This window comes from Thermobia domestica, chromosome 11, assembly GCF_964235325.1.
Source record: "Thermobia domestica chromosome 11, izTheDome1.hap1.1, whole genome shotgun sequence".
Classification (NCBI taxonomy): Eukaryota; Metazoa; Arthropoda; class Insecta; order Zygentoma; family Lepismatidae; genus Thermobia; species Thermobia domestica.
In genome coordinates, this window is record NC_137464.1 from 253905916 (window position 1) to 253929633 (window position 23718).

The following is a 23718-nucleotide window of genomic DNA, read 5'->3' on the forward strand; positions in this document are numbered from 1 at the left end:
ACTTCCGGTTCTCATATGAGAAACCAAGTATTGCTTCGATACGTTGATCGTAAGAAAGAGACTCCTACCATGGAGAAAAGGCTAAGTCTGACACATATTGTTCCGCAACCAGTTATAATATACGACGCTATAATTGACATTATTATTCGCTGAATTACGCGGCAGAATATTTCCCTTATAATCAGCAAGCTTCGACCCAGGTTAAAATCTCCGTATTCGAAGTAGTGCTGAAGCCAGAGGGTAGAGAGGGTCCGCTTGGGGAGGGTAGTGTAAATGTTAATCAACCCCTTTCCTAAAAATCTAGTTACTTTTATCTTTAATTCAGTAATTATATTGCTTAAGAACCCTTGTGGTTCATTGCAGCAGAAACAAACGAAAGATATAAGATCATGTTCTGTGGGAAAACTAATCCAGTCGGAATTGTTATAGTCAATTTCCTAAAAGTCATGTTTTATATAGTGGGACTCGATAACTCAAAGCTGACGGAAATAGACAAAAATTCGAGTTATCGAGTTTTTTTTTTTTTTTTTTTTTTTTTTTTTTTTTTTAGTATTCAAGGTGGTAAAAGTGATGTCTCGACTCGATAAATGTATATTTCTCTATTGGAAGAGCCGTGTCTCGACTCGAATTTTGTCAGAAAAATCCTGTCTCGACTCGTCTCGTGCGCATCCCTATGGAGAAACGTGTCGCAAAACCTGTTGGGAGTTACAGTTCCTCTGGGTGATTTTTTATATTTCTTTGATGTTTCTGTGTTAGTATCCCTGTTGAGTCCGGTAGAAGTTCAAAAATACGAAAGAACTGAATAAGTTAAGAGAATAAGGGATAAAGATCTGAGCTCTGGTGCGAGAAGTCTCTGGTTCGATCCCAGCCCCAGTGCATTTGTGGTGAACAACATCGTGTTCGTGAACTTTCTCAGGGTTCTCCTGGTTCCTCCTACATTTCTATTCCATTAGTTATTTCACGAACATCTCTTTTACCCTACAGAGCATAATCGTGTGACGTCAAACTAAAAATTTCTTGTTTCTGTTTTGTAGTAGTCACTTTGTCACTCTCCATACGAGCTTCAAAAACAGCAAAAAGGAATAACAAATAAAAACAGTAACAACAACTATCTCTGATTCTCATAATTACATTCTGACATTCAAACGAAGAATAAAATTATTTAAAAAAAAGTTTAAAAAGCTGTTGAAACGGAGCTGTATGACTTTAATCACTTAATTGAATGCAACTGAAGACTTTATAACGGGTTCAAACACATATTGATGTCCTCTCATCCTACTTAACAATTCACAACTCGCGTCTTCATTCAATGCAAAGCGACCTTGTTCGCTTGTAATTACAAAACGACTACTGCTGTTTACGACTTACTGTAAACATAACTTCCTTATTGCTCGTTTTGTTTCAGAACTCGTTTTACGAGAGATGCGCTCCAAAGTTGACAGACGAGAAAGTAACTTTGTATTAGGTTGTTTTACAAATCTTAATATAGATCACTCAATTACACTGCTAAAGACCTTCAGTGGCGATCAACGTTGTAATTGGTCGCTTTACCAAATGTTTGAGCCAGATAAATGCGATCTGGAATCAGTGATGGCTCAGGGAAAATTTCCCCGCAGCTGTAAAATTCTTCTCATCGAATAATATTTCGATTCATTCTCAATGAGAGTTACATCCCGTACATTCACAATGAAAAATTAAATGAATACTTTGAGTTTAACGTCCCACGATTATACCATTTAGACTACGGGGATGATGATTAAAGCAAATGAATGATAATGGAAGAATTGGTGAAATGAGAAAGCGGGAGAATCTCGAGAAAAAAACACAATGTTGTCCACCACAAACTTACTCAGCCACGGATCGAACCAGGAACCCTACGCACCCAGGAGGTAAGCGCTCTACCATTGATTGAGTATATTCAAAATACTATTTTCAATCTCCCATGTACTAAAAGTCTCCGTGGGGAAATTTTCTGTAATCAACACTGCCTGGAGTCGAACCCAAGTTCCAGAAACAAACATTTTATCAGAGAGTCATTGTAACTATTTAGTACATTTTATTTGTGGGTTTCTAAAACGTTCTTTAAATTCCATAAATGACAAGCCATGTCACGTGTAACCAAATGAAGGAGTTAATTTATATGGTGTCATATTTTCTAAATATTTAGGGGTCCTGGTTTGATCCCCGGACAAGTAAGTCTGTGGTGGACAACATCGTACTAGTGAGTTTTCTCGGGGTACTCCCCTTTCCTCCCAGAATCTCATTCTACCAATTTTTCTATCATAAAAAATGAAATGAAATCTTTCAGTTTTACATCCCATGGTTATGCCGGCTAGGCTAAAGGAGACGATGATGACGAGAAACGAATGAAATGGCGGAAAGAAGAAAGTGGAAGGAAACGGGAGAACCCCGAGAAAATTCTCACACACACGGTGTTTATCCTCCACAAAGATCATTTTATGCGAGCTGGGATCGAACCAAGGACCCCAGGCACCAGAAGTGAACGCTCTACCACTGAGCTACCGCGGCCCCTCTTCCATCATCCTTCACTTGCCTTAATCAACCTTCTTCCTTAGCCTAAACGGCATAATCATTGAGTTGATTTTGAGTTTAACGGGGCTATATGAGACGGGACCTACTGATTAACGTGGAATCCGAACCACGTGAGCTCCCGCCGGGAAACGAACCCGGGTCTCCCACGCCTAAACGGCATAATCGTGGAATGTTAAACTATAAGATTTCATTTTTCATTTTCATTTCTAAATTAATACTGACACCTGCACTTCTGGTTTCAGTAGAAAGATTAGAGTGGATACGAAATATAGCCTATTCTTGGCACGCTTAATTGTTTGCAGAAAAACACTTCTCGTTATCTTTTTTTCTATAGTGATCAACATTAAAACCGGAAGTGGTTGATTTTTTTACCACTTCCGCTTTGAGTATTACTTCAATTAACGAACTCAAGTCCCCTAACGTGGCTCAGTGGTAGAGCGTTCACCTCTGGTACATGGGGTCCTTGCTTCGATCCCAGCTCATGCCAAGTGAATTTTATGGTCGTCAAACATCGTGTGCATGGGTTTTCTCGGGGTTCTCCCGCTTCCCCCACTTTCATACCACCATTTCATTCATTTCTCATTATCACGCCTCCTTTAGCCTAATTGGAATAATCATAAAATTTTAAGATTTCATTTTTTAAGTTCTAACTTCTGTCCCTCTACATCCAGGGGCGGATTAAGGTTTTGGGAGGCCCTCGAGCTGACTATTTCAAAGGGGAACCTATGTTACAAATTATTCCAGCGCATAAATTTTCTTTGCTCCCTTCCACAGCCTCATAGCCTTATCGAAACACCGGGAACTATGCTGTCATATTTTACTCCATGTTTTATTGTTAAGGAGATTTGGAAAGCCTTCTAGATTTGCACTAAGTAATGCCAGAGATATTTCAAAGGAATTGTCACCACAGGCCAGAGGCGGATCCAGGAGGGCGATCGAGGCGATCGCCCCCCTCCAGAAGAGGAGACTTTCTTATTTTATACACTCTGTAAAGAAAAAATAGCGACACCTCAATTCTCAAGGTAACTTACACAGAAAACCATAGTTCCAGCCGGCTAGAAGAGGAATAGAAGGAAATTATGAGTGTGATAATTCATTTGCATTATCTGTGACACCTATGGTGTACAATGCGCTTACTAATTATTTATGTATCAGTAATATTCTCTCTAGATGGCACCTGAGAGCGTCTCGTAAATTATTGGGGTGAGAATTCTGCATTGCATTTGTGATGCGTAGGCCCATGTAATTAGCATTTTGTGATTGTTCTATGCTTTGTCATTGTTTGAACAGTGTCAAGTGGTAATATTGTTGTTGTGCAGCATTGTTTTTGTATGATATTGTTGCTACATGTGGACTGTAAACAAGAATGATTGGCAAGAAATGTGACTTGTCGTCACGTGAACAAGACACTTCTTGCTTTGCACAGCTAAGTTACATCTCTAAGGAAGATGGCTGGAATACTCAAAATTCACTATTCGACGGCAGAAAGAGTAATTCACAAGCAAAAATAGTATAAGAAATCATCCCTTCGTCAACAGTGTAATAGAAAAAAGAAAGCATCACCCAGAGCAGATCGCCAAATAAAATTAATAGCACTGCAGAATTAAGGAATGACTTCGCCAAAAATCGTTTTGATCTTGAAACTGCAGTCACTCCTGCAACTGTATTGTCTTAACTGTATGAGGAGGATATTACGAAGAAAAGAAAGGCCTGGAAAGTCGAAACTAACAAAAACACAAAAGACTTCAACACGTACGTTTGTGAGACGATATGCTACTTGGACTTACGACAACTGGAAGCATGTTGTTTTCTCCGTTGAAAAAAGTTTAGAATAGTGGGAAACGTTAGTGGTGTGAAGTTGTGGATTACGAATGAGCGAGAAACTTGATACGGATTTTGTTTAAGAGATGCAAATATTCAGTTACTGAGTGATGGTATGGGCTTGCTTCACTGCCAATAGATATATGTGAAGAGTCATTTGATGTAGAAAAATGTCTTCATAAATTCTGGTACGTAAAATTTTTACAACAGCTTAAGATAACTTTCCTGAAGAAGATATGGACTACTTCGTTTTCCAGGACGTTAATGCTTCATGTCAATGAACGAAAATCGTTAATACGTGGTGCAAGAATATGACTATTCAAAGACTCATGTGGCATCCAAACTCACCTGACATGCATCCAATTGTAAAGTTTGGGTCGATATGAGTAGAAGACTCAATAGACAACTATTTCGGATAGAATAGAACTCACGGAACAGATAATCCGGGAGTGATTCCATGAAATCAAGGGTACACTTTGCAATAGCGTTGCGACCAAAAGGCCTCGACGATTCCCCTGCACTTCCTAAAGCCCATGGTCCACATACGAAATCTAGTTTGATGTATTGTACCTCTCAATGTTCGTACACAATATGTCTTACTATTAAGAAATTACATTTTTGGTTTTGTGCTATTATTGGTGATCTTTCATACTTTTATGTATAAGTCTTTCTGTAGACAAGTTTGCTCAAAACACACACAGATACTAATATATGCATATAAATTCATTATATTAATATCAAAAAACTGAAACTGCGGCGCAAGTATTAAGGATGAACTACTCATTAAGAATATGCATTGTAACATTATCAGTAATTCATGAAAAAACTCATATTGGTTAATGTATGTTGTGAAAACCATATCCGAGGAAGTGTCGCTATTTTTTCTTTACAGAGTGTATATATAAATAAAACCCATCCCGAAGTTCGGAGCCCTTAAAAGTGGCAGTATGACAACCCCCCCCCCCAGAAGTCGGTCCTGGATCCGCCCCTGCCACAAGCTAATCATTTGGTTTGTAATAGAGGCCCAAAATAGTTCAACCTTCACAAAATAAGTATCGTGAAGACGCTGATGGAAGAAGACTTTAAGCATGCGTTTGAAGACTAAGTTGACTGTTATATTTTAGTATTAAAGATAGAAATTTTTGAAGGCTGGGCTTCGTTGGCTTTGCCCTTAATCCGCTCCTGTCTACATCCTTGACAAAATTGACGGTGATCCGTCAAAAACCACAGTTCTTGAGATTTCTTGTCGTCAAACTCCTTTAAATTGATAGACTTTTTACTTAATACGCCTAAAAAGAAAGCACAAGAGTTTTATTTTGTATCATTCAACTTCAACAAACAGCAGAACTAACTTTTCAAATTGCTCTTAAAGAGACACTCAGCGACATCTAACGTAGAGAAGAAAAACTGTCTGAAGTTACTCAAACGTTAGAGGTAGATACACAGACAACTGACGCCCTGCAGTGGCAGTTGCGAGAACTAAAAGCATACTAATGTAACGTAAATAAATTACACTATGATCAACTATATTCGTGGCAGGCTTAATTGATTACAGAAAACCACTTCTCGCTATTATTTCTTTTTTCTATAGTGATCAACGTTAAAACCGGAAATGGTTGATTTTTTTACCACTTCCGCTTTGAATATTACCTCACTCAATTAAAATCGATTCCTAACTTCTAACCCCCTACATCCTGGCCAAAGAGCTCCTCCGTGGCTAAGCGGTTAGCGTACGCGCCTTTGGCGTGGAAGACCCGGGTTCGATTCCCGGCTGGAACTCATGTGGTTCGGATTCCATGTTAATCAGTAGGTCCACGTCTCATATAGCCTCGCTGCTGAACGGGACATTAAACCCAAAATCAATTCTATTTAAATCCTGGCCAAAATTGGGTGATCCCTAATGATTCTAGAGATTTTTTTTATTTCCCGAGCGGACAGACAGACAGACAGGACAAGTGTATAAGGCATAAATCTTGAACTATTTGATATGGCTAAAAAAGAAGGCACATAAGTTTATTTTGTATCATTCAACTTCAACAAATAGCAAACCATGGGCGAATCCAGGGCGGAATTCTGAGGGTGGGGGGGGGCGGTGGGTTATAATACTGCTACTTAGAGCTACTTTTAAGAGCTCCAAACTCTAGGATAGGTTTCTTTTATATATAAAATAAGAAAGTTTCCTCTTCTGGGGTGGCGATGGCCGTGATCGCCCCCTTGGATCCGCCCCTGTAGCAAACAGTAAGTGAAGTAAGTAGGACATAACTTAAAATTTTTAAAATTACTCTTCAGGTAAAGAGACACTCAGCGACATCTAACGTCCAGAACAAAAACTGTTTGAAGTTACGCAAGCGCTAGCAGTAAATATACAGACAACTGGTGCCTTGCAGTGGCAGTTGCGAGAACTAAAAGCATACTAATGTAATAAAATGTAAATGAATTACACCGTAAACAGGTTTTCTTCAAAGTTTATTTTACACGGCTTTGAAACACTTTTAACGATGCTGGAATCTTATCATACAAATTAAATTATCGTTGCATCCTGAATGTAAATCCCTGGTTTATAAGCTATATTAATTTGGCTAGAAATATTGCTAATATCTACACATACATTTTGTGCATTTTGTTTTTCAATACGTATTATAGGTAGATAACATAATAGTGTACCTTCAGCTAGGGCTGTTCCGATAATCGAGTAATCGATAACAATTCGATAAAATTTCAAAACCGTTTCATCGATAAATAATTTTAATTTTATCGAATTATCGAACTTTCGAGACTCTCGAAATGATCGAGACTCCCGAAATGTTCGAGACTCCCGAAATGATCGAGACTCCCGAAATGTTCGAGACTCTCGAAATGATCGAGACTCCCGAAATGTTCGAGACTCCCGAAATGTTCGAGACTCCCGAAATGTTCGAGACTCCCGAAATGTTCGAGACTCTTGAAATGTTCGAGACTCCTGAAATGTTCGGGACTCCCAAAATGTTCGAGACTCTCGAAGTGTTCGAGGGACTCGAAATGTAAGAAACATTAGACAACTTCGAGACACTCGAACTCTTCGAGAGTCTCGAATTGTTTGAAAGCAGCAAATACAGAAATATATCAATATGATCGCATTTGTCGAGTCGCTTGAATATTTTGAAAAGTTCGGGATTATCGGAGTGTTCGGAAGAAACAATGAATTCGAGGTTATCATAGTTGTATATAATATGTATTACATATATGCAGAGTGTTTATTTTAAAACTTCTCTCCTTAGCAATGAAGTGAAGGAAAAGTTTTTTCCCCACAGATCTGTATAAGGTTTAAGCAGTCTGTCAAAAGAGAGAAAGAGGAAGAGAAAACATGCATCACCTGAATGGAATTGGAATCCAAGACACCATTAGTCTACTAATAGTCACTTTGCCGATTGCGCCAGAAAAATAATTTTAATATGATTTCGAGGGTTTAATTTAAAGTTAAAGCGAGAGCTACTGATATAGGTAGAGGTAAGGAAAGTCGATAAGGCTGAAGACTTATCAAACTTCCATTTCGAAAATTTACTCTCTGGTGCTTGATTGCCTTCGAGTATTTGAGATTGTCGTGAAACAAACCTTGAGAATTTTGGGTGCGAGGCTCCCTATTACAGGCCGTCCTGTCTGTCTGTTTGCATGTGGCATCCGACGATAACTTTCGAACGGATTGTCCGATTTTGATGGAACTCATTTTAAAATGCTCTCTTTTGCTTTCACCAGACACCTATTGTTTTGGTTGCCATACCACAAGGGGATTTTTCCCGAATTGAAGTATTTGTTCTTACTTTGGGCGTAGGCGTGTGAAAGTTACGATAACTTTCGAATGAATTATCCGATTTTTAAAGAGGATTGGTCTAAATGCATATGTCAGGTATCTGTTGCTCTTGGTTACTTTACGATATTTGATTTTGTGCATAAGATGCCGTGCGGCTCTGGGCATTACCAACCTCAGATTCAATGCATACCTGGGAGGGGGGGATGCGGCCGAAGCGTGGTGCCAACAACACCACATTCATCTACGACTGAGGGCACACTCCCTACATGCCCTCATGGCATGATGCTATTCACAAGGGAGAACTTTACATATGACAGAACGAAGACTAAAGGAAAATGAAATGAAGTGAAATCTTCCAGTTTAATGACCTACTATTATGTCTGTTAGGCTAAGGGAGAAGTATGATTAAGGCAAGTGAATGATGATGGAATAATTGGTGGAATGGGAATGTGGAAGGAAACGGGAGTACGCCGAGAAAACCCACGGACACGATGTTGTCCACCACAAACTTACTTGGTCGGGGATCGAAACAGGGAGGGACAAAAGGGATGAAGGGGAAAGGAGAAAAACACACATCTTCTGACTTACATTTCAATGGCACTGATTCAATTTCCATATCAAATTAAAATAACTTCCGATCACTTCTTAAGGAAAAATAGAAAACATTATTTCCTCAAGAGTTCTCTCAGCTGCTTCGTATATTGTTGCAAACAGACTTTCAAAGAAAGATGGTGTACAGTTACTTGCTTTGCAGTTGTTGAAAGCAATATTAGACCCTATCTCTCCTGTCGTGTCCTGCATACAATAGACTACTTATCACTGTTTCTTTCTTTTCTGAAACAAGAAGCCAATGTCTTTGAAACCGATTACAATTACATTGCACTTCGGTTGTAATCAGATTTTTCTATGGGAAACAAGGTTATACTGCTAATTCAAGCTGAAACGGTACTGGAAAGTGTGTTCAAGTTACTGAAGTGAAAATATCAGCGAAAAGATCATATGGGATATTTGGATCATTCTGAAACTTGGATATTTGGATAGGGCACATACTAGTTCCTAAATAAAATCTTGACCGGACTACGGTAGATCCTATAGTATTGGAGCTATGGACCTATAAAGTTCATTTATTCATGTTTTCGGCATCCTATAACTCCAAAAGGAAGCATTTGTGCACCCAGGTTGGTCTATACTTTTTGTTTTATCTTGGTCTCAGGATAGGGCTGCCATATTTTGAAATTAGAAAAGCGGGGGATTCTAAACCGTAAGTACTGATGTGAATTTGTGTATTATAAATACTGACGATCCTTCTGACCATTTTTTTAGTGATTTCTTTGTTAAGTGGCACTTCCAATGTACTTTTCTAACAAAACTAAAGTAAAAAAAAAATAGTTTTTGCCTTTAATATTTTATTAAGTTCAACAAATGTGAGTCTCGTATTGTAAAGTAAGTATTAAATAAGTATTACAGTAAAATATCTCTAATAAGGATTTCTCTAAGACAAGTTTAAAAAAAAAAGCAAGCGATATATGGCAGATGTTGTTCATACGGTTTTCTCTCTAAGGAATACAAAATAATTTCTAAACTTTTATCGTAAGAAAGCTAAAACATATTTAGGAGTCTTGGTCCATCTCTTATAAAATTTCTGATCATTTTCAAAGATTTCTACTTGAAATCATACTAACATACGAAAATACCACAGTTTCACAATATATGAAATACAGTATAAACATTTTAAAAGAAAAAATACTAATAATGAATCTAAACAATATGCTAAGGATCCGTAGGTTCAATTTGCAATCATTTCTCAATATATAGAGACTAGTTGAACATATAGATTACGTAACAACATAGACGTGTTCAGTTGAACTGGACAGAATGTTATCAAAGAAATACGCACCCATGAGATCATACATTAGTATTCATGGGTTGAACCAAAATGTGTATGATTATGCCAAATTTTTTACATTTTTCATTCCCTTTAACTTCCTTTAAAAAATCTCGATGGCATAAAATCTTATCATAAAATTCTACGCATGATACGTCTTTCATATTGTACAAGACCAGTAGTAATAATTTGACAGTTTTTGCGTTCATCTTGTTTCTGTCATCTGCCCATTCGCGATTGAGATTGACACAGAAATGTATCGGTTTACGTTGAATATAACAACACTTTATCAACAAAGTCGTCTTAGATTTTTCTCCAATCCGAAAAAGCGGGTGGTTTTTCATGATTAAGAGATGATTAAGCGGGGGACGAATATAAGACCTGAAAATCTTGTGGTATCCGCTAAAATTAGGTAATGTGGCAACCCAAACGTTGGCGGTGTTGTTTTGAAACACTCTATATAAAATAATGCACCACGTTATTCTAAATTGATGCAAAACTCTTACGTTTTTAAAACCTACATTATTCGTCCAGGAAGCAATCTGCCTCCACCAAACGACGCTTCTGAATCCGCTAGTGTGTGGATTCATCATAATGTACAAACCAACTGTATAGAACATATGGTAGACTGTATATTCACTGTCGAGGAAATAGATTTATTTCCGTTTTTCACCTTCATTAAACTTAGTGATGATTTCCCCCGCGTAGTCTTATCATACGTTCTAGATTCAAGCCCGATCTGGAAAATTGTCTGGGATTAACTAATGCCCGAAATTTTAGGGAAAATGGAAGACTGGGAAATTTCGCTGTGTTTGGTCAAGTGCTTGGCTTGCAATTCTGTGTGCTGATATTTATGAAAAAATCAATAACGATAAGGTGTTCTTCGCAAGAATACTTTACTCAGGAAAATAATTAAGACAATAATATAAAAAATATATTTTAAGTATAGAAAATGAGCATAAGCATTTTAGGAAGTTAAGATTAGACTTTTCTTAACTTCTCAATAAACACACACACCATTCTTAAAAATATCCAGAAATTATGGTAATCCTACCCCGGGAGATTTTGAATACACGGGGGGTGGAAGTAGCAAAAATACTGGTAAACCACGGTGAACATGATCAGAGATATGTTTGTGGGGAAATATTCCTCCTAAACAACCCCTGAAATCACCACTGATTTGACTAACATTTATTTTACTGAAAGGCTAAAGGGGGATTTGCGCCCAAAGCATCATCATATCTGATTGCGGCAATGTGTGAACTAGTGGCCGTTAAGAGAAAGCAAACACGACAGAAGATAATACATTTGGCTTAAAAATAAAATTTTGCTATAACATTTTAGCAACACCGTGCGTGATTAATATGGTTGAGGTATTGGGCGTATACTATATCGTATGAAGAGCAAATTACCCTATTTGTACGTTTAAGACATCGTATCTCTGGCAACACTTATACACTAGCTGTTAGCAAATAACAAACAAGAGATAAAATTCAGGGAAAAATGAACGCTTTCTGTGTGTGGGGACGAAAAAGCAATCCCTTTGTGCACGCTTTCTTTTCTCCTCACAAGTACAACTTTGCAATAACTTATCAGATAAAAAAAGTTGTTTGACTAGTTTGGCTGCAAGAAGGAATCATTGGAAAGACGAAGGAATCGAACTGTCCATCACTACTTCTGATAATACCCGAAACTTCGATAATACTCGGAATTTCGATAATACCCGAAACTTCGATAATACTCGAAATGTCGATAATACCCGAAACTTCGATAATACTCGAAATTTCGATAATACCCGAAACTTCGATAATACTCAAAATTTCGATAATACCCGAAACTTCGATAATACTCGAAATTTCGATAATACCCGAAACTTCGATAATACTCGAAATGTCGATAATACCCGAAACTTCGATAATACTCGAAATTTCGATAATTCCCGAAACTTCGATAATACTCAAAATTTCGATAATACCCGAAACTTCGATAATACTCGAAATTTCGATAATACCCGAAACTTCGATAATACTCGAAATGTCGATAATACCCGAAACTTCGATAATACTCGAAATTTCGATAATTCCCGAAACTTCGATAATACTCGAAATTTCGATAATACCCGAAACTTCGATAATACTCGAAATTTCGATAATACCCGAAACTTCGATAATACTCAAAATTTCGATAATACCCGAAACTTCGATAATACTCGAAATTTCGATAATACCCGAAACTTCGATAATACTCGAAATTTCGATAATACCCGCAACTTCGATAATACTCGAAATTTCGATAATACCCGAAACTTCGATAATTTCAAATACTCGAAAGGTTTCGAGTAACCGATGACAACTCGATAAATTTTCAGTCCCGAAATTCGATAGGTCCTCAGCCTTATCGAACACCCCTACCTTCAGCGAAGATTTGAGTTCATGAACACGTTAAATATTCATAACATACAGTATATCAACGACCTTGTTTCGAATTCAGCAGTCGGGTACTATGATTTCAGATTTCCCATAACTTTTCTTTAGCCCTACCAGACGGATCGTGTTTAACGTCCCGTTCAGCAGCCAGGCTATATGAGACATGGATCTACTTATTAATGTGGAATTCGAACCACGTGAACTCCCGCCGGGAATCGAATCCGAGCTTCCCACGCCAAAGGCGCGTACGCCAGCCGCTTAGTCACGAAGGAGCTCTATGTAAGTGACGAATGTAGCGTTAAACTTGTTACAAGTTAGTAACTGTAAAATTGGTTCACACTTGCAACTGTAGCTTTGTTAATACAGCAAGCCAACCTGGGGAGAGGGGATACGCTCCGGACCATACTTGTATACGCGGAAAAATATTACTAAGGACAGACAATACATTTTTGCCTTTTCTTACAGTATAGTGAACTTGTAAAGAATTCGATAAAACGGAACTGAAACCACTCCTTTCCCCCTAAAGTAGGCCGACCGTCCGAAAAGAAGCTAAATTAAATTGCTGCTAAAAATCACTGTTTTACAGGGCATGTCCTTCAGCAAATAAGTGTCTCAGTGCAACCACTCACATTTTAATTTTCGGGCAAAATTTTCTGGAAGAAGACCTGATTGAAACAGCTGACAACTAGCATTAGTCCATTGTCCCCACCCAATGCCGCATTTACGTATAAGCTGAACAAACTATAGTTTACGGTCCCACTCTCTTGGGAGACGCCATAGGTAAAAAAAAGAAATATATAAAGAAAATCATCATATATTTTTGTGTTGTGTAAGCTCTTAACATGTAAGTAATGGGAGTCTCTCCTGCTGGTCTGTTCCCTAAAATATATATACCAGTTTGTTCATTTTTACATAGGCTTAGGATGCCTACGTTCTGCATGGGCCGGTTGCATGGCATATGTCATGTGCAAATGGCTTTAGGTTCATTTAAGTCCATAATCTACAATGTAGCATATATTGCGAGAACTAAAAGCATACTAATGTAATAAAATGTAAATGAATTACACCGTAAACAGGTTTTCTTCAAAGTTTATTTTATATTGCTTTGAAACACTTTTAACGATGCTGGAATCTTATCATACAAATTAAATTATCGTTCACACACACACACATAAACAGCAACAATTTGTCATTGACAAATGACAGCTGGACACATTAGCTTTCGAATAGGTTAGGGCCTCACCAAATCTAAATCCAGTTCTGTTCCCATCAATTTTCACATACGTAGAACGAAGTTCTATATGTCAAACTTATTGAACGCAGGTAGTCTCGGAACTTATTGAACGCACCGCCTATATATTAATATACAGCCCCTGCTGCTTATACAACCCAAACCCCACAGAAGTTTGGCTGGTTGCAAACGACTAGGCATTCTGTGGACTTCATATCAACAAGTTTGAATATTTTCGTACTATTCGTAATAAGGAGAAAGAGACTATTGCCTTTCATCGCAATTAAATATATTGAATAAAGATTAAGAAACGTAAAAAGAAACACTTTTCTAACTTTCTTATGGGGTGAAATAAAAAATGGAATTGAGATTAAAAGGGAGCGAACCTCTTCCCTAACATCCTTTAAAAAAATCTTAGCCCTCAGCCTCAGCGAAGAACGCCCATTTGGACTCTTAGTTCCGTTTCACTTTACACCCAAAAAAAAAAAAAAAAAAAAAATCACGTAGTGCATTTCTGCTAAACTTTTGTCAATACAGCAATCGAAAGAAACTCTTAATGCATTTTGAAGATTTATTGTAACGCAATGGCATCGCAGGAAAAAAGTATGCTATCCTCCACAAAAGTTTCTTAACTTCAACAATAGGCAGCGCTAGTGTAGCGCCATTTGATGCTGGTGCCATCTGTTAATTACTTGTTGAACTTGGTGTACATGACTTCTCGCGATCAAGTTCCGCTACCTGTATATTTCTGATACTGTTTGTTACCTATAGCACACTTCGGATTAGCGGCTTTGATGGTTTATCGAACGTCAATTAATTTTAACGAGAATACCACAGATAAATCACTTAAGTTTAAAAAAAAAGTACAAATGACTTTTTTTTTGCATATGGACGATTTACCTATCATCTTCTCGACCTTTTCATCAAATATATTGTTTTTCGCTAATGATTAAACTTTTCAATGTTGTTAACACTATAGATGATGCTTCCTCATTGCTGGCTGACATACATATGTTATGTAATTGGTACTCTGCCTGAAATATGTCTCTAAATCCCAATATATGTACTACAATCTCTATTTCCTTAAAAAAAGAATGTGCTTCGATATATATGACAGCTGGACACATTAGCTTTGGAATGGGTTAGGGCCTCACCAAATCTAAATCCAGTTCTGTTCCCACCAATTTTCACATACGTAGAACGAAGTTCTATATGTCAAACTTATTGAACGCAGGTTGTCTCGGAACTTATTGAACGCACCGCCTAGTGGTGGGTCCAGGATATCATCAAGGGAGGGGCTACAAAGTTTCCCTGCCCTTACAAGGTTTTATAAGGCTTTTATTTCTCCGATCATCGAATACTGTTTACCTGTATGAAACATGGCAGTACCTACTAATCTATCTCGCATTGACTCTCTATTAAACTTCTTTCTTGCTATAGTTAGATTCAGAACTCCCGAGTTAGGTAATTACTCGAAACTATATACAGTAGATTTCCGGAAATACAAAGTCTTCCTGCCCTTACGATGTTTTATAAGGATTTTATTTCTTCGATCATTGAATACTGTTCACCTGTATGAAACATGGCAGTACCTACTAATCTATCTCGCATTGACTCTCTATTAAACTTCTTTCTTGCTATAGTTAGATTCAGAACTCCCGAGTTAGGTAATTACTCGAAACTATATACAGTAGATTTCCGGAAATACAAAGTCTTCCTGCCCTTACAATGTTTTATAAGGATTTTATTTCTTCGATCATTGAATACTGTTCACCTGTATAAAACATGGCAGTACCTACTAATCTATCTCGCATTGACTCTCTATTAAACTTCTTTCTTGCTATAGTTAGATTCAGAACTCCCGAGTTAGGTAATTACTCGAAACTATATACAGTAGATTTCCGGAAATACAAAGTCTTCCTGCCCTTACAATGTTTTATAAGGATTTTATTTCTTCGATCATTGAATACTGTTCACCTGTATGAAACATGGCAGTACCTACTAATCTATCTCGCATTGACTCTCTATTAAACTTCTTTCTTTCGAAACTATATACAGTAGATTTCCGGAAATACAAAGTCTTCCTGCCCTTACAATGTTTTATAAGGATTTTATTTCTTCGATCATTGAATACTGTTCACCTGTATGAAACATGGCAGTACCTACTAATCTATCTCGCATTGACTCTCTATTAAACTTCTTTCTTGCTATAGTTAGATTCAGAACTCCCGAGTTAGGTAATTACTCGAAACTATATACAGTAGATTTCCGGAAATACAAAGTCTTCCTGCCGTTACAATGTTTTATAAGGCTTTTATTTCTCCGATCATTGAATACTGTTCACCTGTATGAAACATGGCAGTACCTACTAATCTATCTCGCATTTTGACTGTATTAAACTCCTTTCCTGACATTGTTAGATTTAGAATTCCCGAATTACGTAATTACTCGAAATAAGAACTAATGTCTTTAATGAAATTATGTTCCCCTGACAAACGACGTTATCGATTGTAAGGCGCTTCTTATTTTACAGACTAACGCATGATAATAATACATTGTCAAAAGGATGTAACAACATTTTTACCTCTGAGACAAACTTTACAACTCAATCGATGAGAACTTTGTATATTGAAAGTTGAACCATTCTTTTATATTTTTGTTATTATTATTATTATTATTTGTTTAATAACCATCAGATACAGCTCAGAGGCCATTTTATACTGAATATCTAATAACAACAACAATAATGGAAAGGATTTGGGAAGATATCGGGCAGGTCCTGTTTAGTAAGTAACATCCCGGCACTTGCCTGGTAGTAATGAGGAAAACCCTGGAAAACCAGTCAGGATGGTCGGCAGCGGGAATCGAACCCATGACCTTCCGAATGCAAAGCCAACGCTCTACCACTTGAGCTACTTCGCTCGATGTTGTTTTCTTGTTTTTATGTTGTTTGGCCTAGTGCTATGTGAAACTTTGTGAATAAATAAATAAATGAATAAATAAAACGTATTTTTATGTGTTTACGCACATTCTGAACCCGTGCAGATGATATAAATATCCTACGAAGTACTTCATCATTCTAAGAAGTGTTATGTTTGAAATATTCTTATTTGTAATTCAATAGAGTGCAAAACTAAATTCAAACATTGAATATTTCTTTAAGTTAATATTTTTGTATTAATTAAGAAACACAGTAGAAAAGAAAGGTGCTCTATGGCAAGAAAATATAGGCTACACATGTGCGTTACCGTTTAAAAAAGGGTCTCCGATATAACTAACTAACTCACTCTATGACTTATGGAATCCGGAGGTTCAATGCCACGTTCACAAAAGCTCTCCACTTATTTCTATCCTTAGCTAGTTGGAACCAGTTTCTACTTTGTATTCCTATCTCTGCAAGATTCATCTTAATATTGTCCTCCCATCTGCGCCTAGGTCTTCCTAATGATCGTTTTCCGATTGGTCTTCCTGTCAAGACTTTGAAAGCGTTTCTACTTTCTTCCATCCTAGCTACATGACCCACCCACCTAAGCCTCCTAGACTTGACGACCCTAACAATGTTGGGTAAACCATATAAATTATGTAGTTTCTCGTTGTGGAGTTTCCGCCATTCCCCATTCCCGTTCCTCTTGGGTCCGAATATTCGTCTCAGGATCTTGTTCTCAAATACTTTCAGTCTATGTTCTTCTTTCAGAGTAAGCGACCATATCCAAAATAGGAGGTATTCCAACTTAACCTTCGAAACCGTACAGGGTTCTTCCTTGCCTCTTCAAGGCATACACAACATCCATAGCTGTCACTGTCTTCCTCTTGGCGTCTTCGGTGTACGTAACAGCATCTCTGATTACGTTCTCCAGGAATACTTTAAATACTCCTCGGCTCTCTTCATAAATGAGACCAGAGATACGCTTCACACCACCACGGCGAGCAAATAAAACGTATAACCCGCCTAATAGCGGGTTTGGTGATACCCTTGATATTGTCACGAAGAACTTTACGGTGGCGCTTGGCCATAATTATAACAGCAGGCATAATTATCGTTTTATATATTTTAAGCTTCAGATTCCTAGACAGAATTCGCGACAACAAGTGATTTTGAACTGAATGATAACACGAATTCCCCGGTTTTAGTTGACATTTAATTTCTTCGTGAATATGATTTTCGTCTGTTAATAATAATCCTAGATATTTGAAAGTGTTCACTTTATCAAAAGTATTATTTACTATTTTAACGCATCCATAATTTGCCGTATTCCGGTCCCGACGCACTTCCATATATTTAGTTTTCTCTGCATTTACTTCTAAACCCATGTCCATGCAAGCGTTTAATAAGATCTCTGCATTTCTTTCTATTGTTCTCCTATGCTATAACCTGGTGAATACTGTTCAACTCTAGGCCCTGGTTGCTATCTTTGATTTTCCTTATAGCGTATTCCAGAACGAAGTTGAATAATAATGGCGATAACGCATCTCCTTGTTTCAGGCCATTTTCGACGTGAAAGCTCGTGGACAAAAATTTTCCTACCCGGACTTTACTTTGGGTCTCCGATATTACATTGCTTATACGATTCAACCTCTTCTTTAAAAAATCGTTAAGGATTATAAACAAATCTACGAGTTCCGTAGTGTTGTAGCTGTTGTTGGAATCCACCCCCCCCCATCAAAAAAAGTCGATCACTGCCAGTTTACAGAATGTGTCGAACCATAAAATTAGGGAATAAAGATAGGAATCTTATATACATTACTATAGGAATCTTCTTGACAGGGAGAAAAGATAGTTTTCTCTAGAGACAATTGTCTTCTTCTAGACAATTCAGACACGGGCGTCACTGGCGGGCGGACGAGGGGGACGCGTTCCCCCAATATTTTGAAGTTCAAAATGTTCAATATTCTATTCTAATTTAATTTATTTACTAACGAAAGAATAACATATACATAATGATAATTATATTCATTTGGAATATAATATTCAGGCTGTGAAACGATTATAACAGAGTTCTTGATATATTTCAGGTGGTCCGTGAAGGTAAGCAGAAAGATAACAGATTGAATCGAAGATAATAAACAGGTTGGGCTAGGTAGTACCACTTAAATCTCTTTCTTTGTTGCCCCCCCCCCACACACAAATTATACATGGTAGAGATGCCACTGAATTCAAATAGCTCTCGCCTCATGATCCTGGTTTTACACGAAACGAAATCTACACCTCAAGCGGGAATCTAGGCCGGGGCGCTTATAACCAAAGACATGCGCCTTTACACAATTTGCTTAAATATTTCCATTGCTGCTCTCCTAAATATCGCTGGTGGGTATGAGTCTCCCTAATATATTTTAATTTGAAGCAATATATAGTATTGTCATTTAAAAAAGGAACATGTCTTCTACACAACTTTTCTGAAAACAATAATAATACAAACAGGTGTTGCATGCAAATCATTTTTTGGTGATTATATATATAAAAAATAATTTTGTACTTACTTCTCGGGGCTCTGCCGGAAGTAATGCATGGCAAACTGGAGAAGCGAATGTTTCCCATCATGCACTACATTGTTCTGGACTTCCGTGTTATTATTGTTATTATTATTGGCAGGTGGCGGCGTTGGCTGCATCTGTCCCCCGCGGGTCCATGCGCTTAGCTCTTGGTTAGTAGTTTGATGGAACGGATCCCCTTGCGAAGAGGTTTTGTGCTGAAAGAAATAAAAAAGACAAATATAGTTTCATTTTCATGTGTAAGAAACCAAATCAACATGTTAAAAAGTCATTTAGAGAGGACTGAGAAGGCGTTGTAGACACATTTAAGTAAATAACCTCAAAATATACGTGTAAATAGTAATGTTCCAGTCCGGAATTGGCCAACGTTCCTTCCCCCTTCTACGAGCTAAGATAAATTAAATTGCGATTGCTTGTACAGGGAAAATCCTTCGGTAAATATGAAAAGAATCGTCTGTATCTTTTCTTCGAACATTAAGGTCCATATTCACGAGTTCTCAATATTCGTTAACACCAACATAGCGTTCCAGTGCAGCCCCTTACATTTTGATTTCTCCTAGACATATTTTTTTTGGGAAGAAAATCTGGACAGAAACATTATCTCTTGAGCAGAACCTCATTTCTAATTCGATTTTAGCCCGTTGAAGTTAGCGTCTTTTCTCTGCATCGAAGTTATTAAAACACAGGCCTATAGTTTAAATCTTTCAGTTTAACGTCTCACGATTATGCCCGTTAGGCTAAGGGAAACGGATAATTAAGGCAAGTGAATCATGATGGAAGAATTGGTGGAACGATAATGTGGAAGGAATATTAAATTGTTAAGGATTCGGAAAATAACAAGTATTAGCTGCGGAAGAGATTATGAAAAAAGAAGTGGGTACTCCGTGGCTAAATGATAGAGCTCTTCCCTCTGGTGCGAGGAATACTTGGTTTTATTCTAACTCTCGCCGCCAAATGTACTTTATGGTGGACAAGCGCCGTGTTCGTGAGTTTTCTCAGGGTTCCGTCCATTATCATCATCACAATCTCTATTAGCTTCGGAACATAATCATGGGAGGTTACAACTACGTAACTGCAACTAACAAAATTAAGAAGTAATTTATCGCTTGTGCTAAATCCTACACGTATGTCGTTCCGCGGTGACTCAGTGGTAGAGGGGTCTCTTCTGGTGCGTGGGGTTCCTGGTTTGATCCCCATGTAGGCCCCGTAGACAAACACCGTGTGCGTGGTTCTCCCGTTTCCTCCCACTTGCTTCATTCCACCATTTCATTCATTTTTCATTATCACCGTCTCGTTTTGCCTAAACGGCATAAGTGTGGGACTAAAAGTGAAATATTTCCTTTTATTTTTCTACACGTATGTCTGCCCAGGCCCGTAGCCAGCCCGAAAATGTAGGGCGGGCCCGGTGGAAGTTAGGGGGGGCGATCCAAAAATATTAGTTCATCCCATATTATAGTTCATTTGCAAGCCTACCGTGAAAATTTTAGAGGGAGCCAGTAAAAATTTGGGGGGGCGCCACCTAGACCCCCTTGAATACGGGCGTGTGTCTGCCTCCCCTTCGAAAAAAATGTCTGGCTACTATAACACGTTATGAGGTTATTCACGGTTTCAAGTAAACACAAAGCCATTTATGTGAAACCCAAACCTGATAATCTAATTCATGTAGTAGTTTCGTGAAATTAAAAAAAAAAAAAAAAAAAAAAAAATCAGTACATTGTCGGCAGAAAATAAGTACTTTTCAAGATTATTTACATAAAATTGAGGGCAAAATGACGAGTTGTTATGTGTACACCAAGTTTAAATTGAAGAAGCAAAAATCACGTGCATTAAAATCCAGAACATTCACGTTTCAACTGTTTGAACCGCAGGAGTTAAAAGTTCTCTTATCATAACTTGAGAACAGAGTTGAGTGCATATAATGCATGAGTTATATCCAGAGTTGCCAAACATATGAGAACAAACAGAAACATGCAATTTCATTTATGAGTGAGTGATATCAAGTTTTATATATTGCTGTAGTGCATTTTATGAAAAGCATTGTTCTTTTAAAATTAAGATATCTTTTTCCCTAAATATATCTGTACGTATAAAAAAACAAACAAGAAACATACATTTCTGAATCCAAAATGACCCCACATATTTCAAAGAAGCTGTTATAAACATTTACAGCACATACTGGGTATAATTTCTAAACTTACTATAAAACTACACTAAAAATAAAAGCAGATACAGGACTTCCTCAGTTTTCCTCATTGGAAGAGTTCAAGGCTCTTCATCTCTACGAACATTGAGGGCTAAAGTGGTAAGCATGGAAGATGCTAAATTTAGGGCTAAATGGAGGTTCGTGATTCTGTTCAGTAAAGAAAATCCCCATTGTGTATGTCGCGAAGGGAAGACGACTCTATATTTCTGGGCAGGGAAATTATGACCAAAACAAGCCTTGTCTTAGATTCGGAAATTAAATGAAATCCTCTAATTTAACGTCCCACGATTATGACCTTTAGCCTAAGGGAGACAGACGATCAAGGCAAGTGAATAATGACGGAATAATTGTTGGATTGAGAATGTGGAAGGAAACAGCAGAATTCCGAGAAAACCTACGGACCCAGGACCAGACACACGAGCTCTATCACTGAGTTACAGTGCCCTGTCTTGGAAATATACGGCTAATCATTCTGAAAATACAGCTGCAGCTTAAAATTGGTTGTTTGCAAAATTTGTTAAAATTTGCAAAAAATACACGAAATGTCAAAAACTGGTCAAAACTGCCTCAACCTCGTAATATTTCAATTTCTAAAATAACCAATTATGTTCCAGTATATTGTCCTCCCTGAAAATTTCTGAACAAGTACATCAAGAATCAGTAGCGAATCCAGGGGGGTGATTGCCCCCTAGAAGAGGAAACTTTAATATTTCTTATATAAATAAAAACCATCCCAGAGTTTGAAGCCCTTAAAAGTAGCTCTAAGTAGCAGTATGACAACTCACCGCCTCCCCCAGAAGTCAATCCTGGATCCGCCCCTGTCAAGAATACATTGAATTTTAGGGGTATGCAAAAGGTAATATGCAAAAAGGTTATATTTCTGAGCGTCTGAGAAATTTTGACCTATCTTCACGTTCCTATGACTACTGTTCTAAATAATGTATACGTAAAATTCTCTGTATCACGTTTGAGCAGTGCTTTATTTATTCTTCTCTTTGAGTGTCAAGTACGTCGGAGTGGGCGTGGGGAATCTAAAGCTCCAGAGGAAGATTATATTCATCACATACATCCTATAACTACATATATATCTTCAAAATTTTGGTGAATTCTAGATTTTTTTGGGAGGGGTTTACTACTTCCAACATGTCTGAATAATAAAATGACTAGAAGTTTAAAAGCTTGGCAACTTTGTCTTCGTGTGTTACTGTTACGTAAAGAAGTTACGTTTTATATGTAGAAGACAGCAAATTCCGTGCAACGAGGAGGAGCAAGTGAGTCAGACAATTGCATCTTTTGATGATCACAGAATCACCAGAACCAACAAACATGACTTTCGTGTTACACATAACACTGCATTAGTTCCGCATTTTTTTCTTTCTCCTAAACTTAAGAAAATTCTATTCCATTCGGTCATTCTGTCAAGGACTTATTATCTAACAAGGACATACGGATTATAGGACAACGCAGTAACATCTAGATTCGCAACGTTACCAACAAATTTTCTATTTGCACAAATACAAATATTTCATCTCCTTATTTTACTCTACAACAAAGGGACAATATTTACATTATCTTATACTTTTCCTATGAAGATCATGTTATATTTACTTTTTTTTCTTTCTGTGCAACAATAGCATAGCCGTTTTCTCTTGAAATTGAATGTTTAATCTTTTATTCTTACCAGCACCATCTGGCTCATGAGCAGGGTTGTCAACTCTCTTATTGTTCAGGAAGCAACTCGTCAAAAATAATTAATGATGGATATAAGCGATTTACGGTTCTTTCTATAAATATGGGATCAAAGCAAGATGGAGGAAGTTCATTTTTCCCTTTAAATTTTGGTTTGCCTTCCTATTGCTCTCAGTTTGACTGATAATTTGAGTGAAATGAAATTAATTCTGATTAATGCTTTTCTGAACTAATTAACACTTAATAAAAGTACCCTTTTGTGGACTGGACAAATTCTTAACAAAAGTGCAAATAAGATCCCGGTAAAGCTATATCCTTCGGATCCTATTTTTTTAAACAGTGGTTTCCGTCTTAAGAGTCTTCATCCCGGCGAAATTAAAATACCGCTAATTTTACAGTAATTATGTGATATCTTCAAATAGATAAAAGATAATCGAAATGTGGAACAAGAGCGCCCTAGACAATATTATTTTACATGAGAAACCGTTATCACGACTCACTTATCTGCTTTCGATTTCGAGTCATTTTGAAAATCGGCATTTATTTTCGCGTTTCTAAACAGCAGAAAACGGAAAGCCACTAGGTGACTTGTGATAACGGTACCTCACGCAAAATAATATTGCCTAGGGCGCT

The 23718-nt window shown here is 37.5% G+C and overlaps 1 protein-coding gene across 10 annotated transcripts in view; it reads right to left on the reverse strand.

Annotated features, from left to right (window-relative positions):
• Positions 1–23718, reverse strand: part of Myo10A (unconventional myosin 10A) — a 744055-nt gene that overhangs the window by 48027 nt on the left and 672310 nt on the right. For all 10 annotated transcript variants that reach the window (XM_081732073.1, XM_081732074.1, XM_081732068.1 and 7 more), the window contains one exon: positions 19182–19390. In XM_081732073.1, the coding sequence (XP_081588199.1) occupies positions 19182–19390 (209 nt within the window). The remainder of the gene's footprint in view (positions 1–19181; positions 19391–23718) is intronic.